This window comes from Trypanosoma equiperdum (assembly GCF_001457755.1).
Source record: "Trypanosoma equiperdum strain OVI genome assembly, contig: ctg_1335, whole genome shotgun sequence".
NCBI classification, from domain to species: domain Eukaryota; phylum Euglenozoa; class Kinetoplastea; order Trypanosomatida; family Trypanosomatidae; genus Trypanosoma; species Trypanosoma equiperdum.
In genome coordinates, this window is record NW_027123322.1 from 1 (window position 1) to 7,917 (window position 7,917).

Here is a 7,917-nt window from a genome sequence, read left to right on the forward strand (position 1 = left end):
GAATAAGCGGAGTAATGCCAAAGTGTAGCCAATATTTTTTTAAATTGCGTTTTTTCACTCAAAGCACTATCGTGTGTACAAAGCTGTCTAACATAGCCAATGTAGCTGATAAAGGCAGCATAATTTGCTTAAGTCTCTGATTATCTCCTGAAAAAGTACGAAAAAAGGGAGCGCAAGAATCTAGTGGATGATTTCTCCGAACCTTTCAGTAAGTAGTAGAGCCAGCACAAAATTCAATAACCCCAGAAGCTGCACGCCGCAGACTTAACCGAGAAGACAAATAAATAATAGCAATAAAACCTTTATTAACTCACAACGTAGTTTGGAATTAGTAAGAATTAGTAATCCTTACACTAAGCTTTTTCTAAAGTTATTCAAAGAACCACATATTTTATATTTTCTAAAATATATAAAACTAAAAGTTTGAAATATCACATTAAACGGCGAACATAGTAGATTGAAAACGGAGCGCCATAGGGAAGTGCATTATCATCCATATTAACCGAGAAAACCTCACAAAAAACACCCATTTATCGTAAACATTTTTTCCCCTTTCATGTTTTTGTATCGAGAAGTCTAACGGAAGGCGATATTTACAAAAACAAACCTCACAACAAAGAACAGGCTAGTCCAAATGAAAGAAGTAGGAGTATTTGAGTTACAAATGGAAAGGGTATCAAGAAAAAGAGGAGTAGCAACCATAAATAATCAAAATAAGGAGGGACAATACAGAGCTTGACACAGAAATTTGCGACAATGCGGCGCAGTACGGCAGATAATATATCAAAAGTAGCCGATGGTATGCCGTCTTTCACTCAAAAATAGTTGGCTCAAAAAGCAGCGGCGCTATTATCTATGATTTTTAATATGTTAACCGACCCTGATGTTAAGAATTGAAGGTAAACAACACCGACGCATAGAGTGAGTGTAGAGTCCTTTCGTCAGAAGCTGAGAAAACAGACTAGAAAGGGGTTTTAGAGACGGCAAGTGAATATGCATTAGTATATCGTAACTTTTATAAATTATAATTTGTAGTAAAAAGCTTTTCCACAGGCAGCTTCAACTCGGGATAAACCAGCCGCCATGCAATTGGATCTATGTTAGAAAGTCGAAAATGACAGCTAAAGACCGAGGTGAACATAAGTATTTCACAGATACCGAGCTGAAAGGTGCAGTTTCACATTAAGAGTGCCATGTACCCCTTTCGCTGCATTACCATATGCCAGCGATAAACATTTTTGACAGTAACTAGATATACGCAGTACGTGAACATCGTTGAAATGATGACGCGACTAAAAGTAGTAGTACTGGTGCTCGTCTTTGGGATACAAGCAGAAAAGACCAGAGCAGCAAAAAATCCCCTAAAAAAGAGTCAGTGGACGCCGATTTGTGAAATAGCAGCGGAGCTCGCGAAAACGCCACGGCAAGCCATGGCGACAGTCACCGAGCTAAGTGGGGAAGCTGCAGAAACGGACCTTCTCTCGAAGAAGCTGCAGCTTTACTCTCTCCTAATCAGACGCGAACCCGAAGCCGCCGGTGTGAGCGCGGTGTCAGCCGCTCCAAACAAAAAAGTCTCGCACATCCACCAGAGGCTGGCAACAGAAACACAGCAGCTGATATCAGCAGCAGCAACAACGGCAGAACTGCGCGGGACAATAGCAGAAACTTTCTCAGCACTAAAAGTCAACAACGGCGACGGCAGCTCTACTTACTGCTTAGCAACAGACAACGCCGGCACCAACGTGCACACAGATCCAGAACTAAACAAATGCCGATACACAAACACGCCGATAACTTCAGACAAAAAAAAAGCTAGACTCGAACATCGTCAAAACAACCGGCTTCGCAAAGCTAACGGAAACGACCTACACCCTGACCACCAACGGCGGCGGTAACGTTTGCGGCATGTTCACAAAAGGTGCCAGCGGCGGCGCACCGATCGGCAGCGGACATACACCACTGATGACAGCTGGGCTATCGAAGGTAACGTCTAACGATAACATTCAAATACAAGCATTTAATAAGCTGGACCACAGAGGTCAAAGGCCGACCGACTCACTGGCCAAGGCCGCGCACTACGACGCGGTTTGGGTGGACAATCTGGAAGAGGTGACGGTATATACGTCCGACGAGGGCCGTCTGACGGCGGAAGCAACAACGACGGCAGCAAGCAATATCTTAGCAGCCAATATGAAACACGATGCGACTAAGGACGAAGCCGGCAAGATAAAACAAGCGGCGAGCGCAGCAATAAGCAGTCTATTCACAAAACCGGCAGATGCGGCGAAACAACTTATAGCAACAATAAACGGCAAAGAAGTGGAAGACCCGCGCCAAGACAAAGGCAAAAAGTTAAGCTGTCAAATGTACAAGATGCTGAGCACATGGACGAGATAATAAATTACTATATAACAGCAATTTCCAAAGAAATTACAAACTTAAAGCAAAAAGAACAAACAGCAAAGGAGTGCGAACCAGACTCCAGGAGCGTTAGAGAAGCAGAGGCTGTCTGCAATAATTTAGATGACCATGAAAAGTGTAACGCCAAAACTTACTGCAGTTATGAGACAGAAAGCGATGGCACCAAAAAGTGCAAATTTAATGAGAGGAAAGCAGCATCAAATGGATCCCCTGTAACACAAACCCAAACTGGAGGAACAGAACCAACACCGTCAGAAAAATGCAAAGGAAAATTGGAACCCGATTGCACCAAGGCTCCTGAATGCAAATGGGAAAATAATGCTTGCGAAGATTCAAGTTTTCTCGTCAATAAGAAATTGGCTATGAGTATGGCTGCTTCTTTTTTGAGTTTAGTAGCATTTTAAGATTATAATAATTTTCACTAAATTTTATAAAATTATAAAATTCTCTAAATTATATATATTTTAACACTTTTTATGAAAATGTTCAAAATAGTGAGAATTTTGTAAAATCTGGTATTTCAGTAAAATCTGATGTTAGACTATAGGTGCAAAGTAGTAGTATGATAGCGTACAAAAAAAGTGTTATTCTAATTCGGTTTATTATGTTTGTTTTTGTGGATATTACCAGTAATTTAGGGTTATCATAGTGATAGTAATGACAGAAGAGTGTTGTGACTATCTTTATGCTACTATTCTAAAAAGATTGGCGATGAACAGCAAATTGTCTGCCAAAGAAGAATCACTTACTACAATGGAAATTCTGCAATAAAATTAAGTAAATGAGTCAGTACGTGTGGCAAAGTGAGAGGAATATCATGGAGAGGAATGAAAAAAACAGAGAGAAGATGGAAAAAGTGGAGTTTGAAAAACAAATACGACGATGGCCACAATTAGGGACGAGATGATTGATGGATCACTGAGGAAGGAACATAGTCCAGTGTACAGCCTAAATGGTGTCGCTATGTGATCCGCAGAAACTGTGACAGAATACGAAAAAAAAATATGGATTGTTGCGACACAATAATAGACAAAATAGCACAGAATAGAGAACTACAGAGGAGGAGTCAATGGTAACGGGTACTTGATCCAGAATGAATAGATGCTACTGTAGAGATGATGTTTCAACTCTGTTTTTGAATCAGATGGTGAACGATCAGTTTAGCTGGTAAATCCAAATGGAGGTAATAGTAGTCTTCAGATTGCACGGCAGCGGTATTCATATGAAAACGAAGGATTTTTAAAAATCTCATTTGGAAGCGAGTTCAGTAGCGGAGCAAAAATATCAATCGGCTCCAAAGCGATGACACGAAACGAAGCGCAAGAATAAAGGCTGAACAGGCTCAAAAGATCATAAAACCGGAGGAAGCGAAATATGCAGTTTCGAAAAGAAACAACGAGCAGCAACAAATCATCAGCTAACCCTTGTACCACTAAACAATGAATCAAACTTCTAGTGAAAGTTGTAGCGACTATTGGCCGTATACTGCACTGGAATTGTGCCAGTGAAACCGACAGATTACACCAGGCAGAAAGACTGTCAGTACGTCGGATATTTAGTATACTTGCTACAGCTCGTGGAGCGAGGAAAGAGGTTGCAGTAGTATAGCGGGTACTGGAGGGAAATGTCGATGGTTTTCGAAGCTAAATATTTTGAGGTGCAGAAGTAGGAGAAATTCAGCGGCTGCCCAGCTACTTTTTCTGTTACACCTGCGTTTAAGCGCCAAAGGCAACAGAAAACAAAACGGCAAAAATTGTTGCCACCTATTGTGAGACTTCTAATCGGCGAACAAGTCAATGACAACAAGGTCAGTCCAATAAAGCAACAACACGAGATAACGAGAACTATATGAGCAACCCTCTTGTGGGCATTCTAATTACTTTCAGAGATATGGTAAATAGAGCAAACAATGTTCGGGCCAACTAAATTAACAGCGTTTTCGACACTTTATGAAGTCTTTTACGGTTGTTTCAAAAGATGACAGAGCTTATAGACAAAGTGAAAGCAAAAGAGGCAGACTATAAGGACATGATCAACAGTAAAATAACCACTAGGAGTGACAAAAAACAGGTGACAAGAAGCACAATACACAGCACACTTAATTCATAATCAAAAGAAGTGACCACTTAACTTTCAATCCACTGTACCAGGCTTAACAATAATCAAAGATGCCTGACTGCTGCGGACAAAAAGACAAAAAATACTAATTACGGGTGCGGAGGCATTCTTACTAAGAACACACAACGGTGAGTAGGTCACATAACCGAAGAGCAAGGCGCAGCAGTGAAAATAGCCGATTTGTCTTAAAGCACACCAACACCAGGATCAGACGCTGACTGTTTTACCTGCACAGAGAAATTCGTGTCCAGGATAGATAATCAAGATGGGAAATTCGACCTGTTGAGTATCACGACCAGCTCCGAGGGAGTCCACGACGATGGCAGCATCTGTTGTCAGGCCCTTACTTCATGACTTAATAGAAGCCCCAGAAGTTTGTAAATTTTATCCCAAGTTGTTTCTTTTCTTCTCCACAATTTGACACTCGGTAGCCATGTTCTACCCCGAAACTACTCATATAACACCGGAGCAAGCCATGATCAAACAAGTGTCTTGCACCCAGTTGCTAGCATTTGCCGAAACCTTGGTGACACTAGCGAAAGCGGCGCTTGAAACGCAAAACGGAGCAGACTTCCAGCTCCTTTGTTCGGTCGTCGCTTTGGAGAAGCAGAAAATCGAGTCGGCGACATTAATGAGCGATTCACAAGGCGAAATTGCTTAACTCCTAATGATATGACGACCGCTCATAGCAACTGGCAAAAAAGTTTCGACGAAGGCATAGAGCATAACAACTGTGCGACGAAAAGTGCCAAAGCCACAGGTGGACCCTTCCAAACCCATTGGGCAGACCACTATGATAAGTGGGTTTCCACCCTCATGGCCACCAAAGCAAAAGACAATGGCAAAAGCTGGGCTGAGCGAATGCCGCCTCCAACAGATACTTGGGCCGGGTAGGCCTCCAGCGCGGCAATAAACGGCACACTGGACTCGCTAACAAGCTTGTGAAAAGACCTCAAAAAATCCAAAGAGGATGCGGAAACCAATCTCCAAAAAGCAGCCAAAGAAAAGATCAGCGAAGCACTATACGGCGACAAACAAAAAGACTTCACACCATCCGCGACGGCAACAGTAGCGGCCAATACTAACTGGGCCAGCTCGTGCGACACGAACGGCGGCAGAAGTGTCTGGGGAGATATTCTTTGCAACTGCGGCCTCAGCAGCAGGCTGCAGCCGGATGACTGCGATAATGGCAATATTCAAGTTGCCTGGAACAACGGAGCCATAACATTCATAGACACAGCCAAAGCCAAGTGCCCGCTACAAAAACACGGCAAGAAAACAGCAGCAAGGATCCGCGGTTTGATTGTAACAGCTCACAAAAAATTAAGAGTGGAAAAAAGACCACGAGCATTATCAACTACCTAGGCAAACACAGCGGCGGCACATGCGACGGCACAACCTTACAGCTATGCGTCAAGTACAGTGGCAACTTTGCAGGCGGGCAATCAAAAGCCTGACTACACAGCATACTGTAGATAGCTAAACTAGAAGCAGCGGCTACAGACGTAGACAAGATTCAGGTGGAAGCCGCAAAAGCAGCTACAATCGCAGTTGAGATGAAGACGCTAATCAAAGCAGCCAAATAAGCGTAAAAAACGAAGCCACCACCTCTAACAGGCGTTTGCACGGCTCCAAATAAAGATGCATCGGTAGAGAAACAAAATAAATGCAAAAATCCACCAAACTAAACAGCAGAGAGATTCGCGAGTGTCAACTGAAATTATGACGATAAAGAAAAGGAATGCAGACCCAAAGAAGGATCAGAAACACCAGCAGCAAGAACAGGAGAGAAAGCAGGGGAAGCAGGAGCAACTGGGTCTGCAAAACATGGAACTTATAAGACAAAAATGCTTGTGACAAGGACAACAACTGCAAACTGGAAGGTGAAACTTGCAAGGATTACAGTTTTCTCGTCAATAAGAAAGTTGCTCTGATGGCTGCTGCTTTCATGAGTATGACAGCATTCTAAAATTATAAGAATTTTGCTTACTTTTATGAAAATAAAGAATTTTTGCTAAAATGTGATATATTTTAACACTTTTGTTAACTTTGGTATTTTTTTGGAAATTTGAAGAATTGAAAATCTGAAACTTCGGTATGTACGTGGCCTATGGGTCCAAATAAATTGTGTGAAAAGGTATTGAAAATGAGTGCTATTGCAATTTTCTATTTGTTTTCTTTGTTTATTTTATTGATATTAATCAGGATCATAATGGTAATATAACAACGACTGCGATGATAATGACAGGAGAGAGTTGCGAGTGTTTATCTTCTGGTATACAAATAAAATTGATAATGAAAAGAAATACACTGATAAAAGCGAAGTACTTGAAAAATAAAAGGGCTTCTCTGGCATTAAGAGGATGAGAAAGAATGAGGAAGAACAAGCAGGAAGAATATTATTAAAGGAGAGGAAAAGAGGGGACAAGATTATAAGTAGTGTGAAAAGAAGAGCTGAGAAAACACATAATCATCTTAAAAAGAAGAATGATGTGGATATAATGAGGGAAAACAGTGTCCAGTGTGTAATCCAGTGGTATTCCTGAGGTTATTCGAAAAAGAAGAAACAATGGCAACAAACGAAGCAAAAATACGGGGTCAACAGGCGCCATGCCGTTCAGAAAACACAGAACGAAATGGTACAGGCGTAGATTCTGCTCTACATTTAACACGCAAGTGACTAGATGCAACTGCACAGAAACTTTTAGGAAAAACAGAACCAAGTATTTCATGAAGCAATATTCACGGGTTTCTCATAATAAGACCTGAAGTTCGGGGTAGATATCACAGATACGTAGTAAAATGAAAAGTATATCTAAAAGAATCAGTGCTACTAGATGCTAAAACTCCCACAGTAGTGTACAAGGGAAAAGGTGTTTTCACTTAAGCAGCAGAATTAAGGAGCGTGCGCCATCGGTTTATTAGAGGAAACTAACATCTATAACGACAAAACTGTACATTTCTGCTAACATATAAGATATACACTCTGAACATTCACTATTCAACAGCTATATCATAACAGTATTGAAGCATTATATATAAATGTAAACACAATTTCTCAAATAAACACCTTAGTGACACAACTGACTTCTCTTTTAATAAACTCTGTTATTTTATAAGATATTTAAAGTTTTCATTAAAATGGGAATATTATCTTATGAAGTATATAAGATGTATTTATGCAACTATATTTGTTTATCTTTTATTGCTATGGGGATTAATTTACTTGTTTCGCTATACAGCTTGCTTGATGAAGGTGATTCTATTTCACTATAAGTTGATGAAGATGCGTTTATGAGATTTGTATCGGAGGATGTGAGGAGGATTTGGAAAACTGTACTCTCTCTGGTTGTAGCTGGGATACCTTCAATAGATAAT

General features: G+C 40.9%; 1 protein-coding gene across 1 annotated transcript; it reads left to right on the forward strand.

The window, feature by feature from the left end:
- Window positions 1-1,962: 1,962 nt before the first annotated feature.
- TEOVI_000708000 (uncharacterized protein) lies at window positions 1,963-2,397 on the forward strand (the record flags this gene model as incomplete). The annotated part of the gene is made up of 1 exon (XM_067221164.1): window positions 1,963-2,397. The coding sequence occupies one exon, from the start codon at window positions 1,963-1,965 to the stop codon at window positions 2,395-2,397; it is 435 nt and encodes a 144-aa protein (XP_067077265.1).
- Between the last annotated feature and the right edge of the window lie 5,520 nt (window positions 2,398-7,917).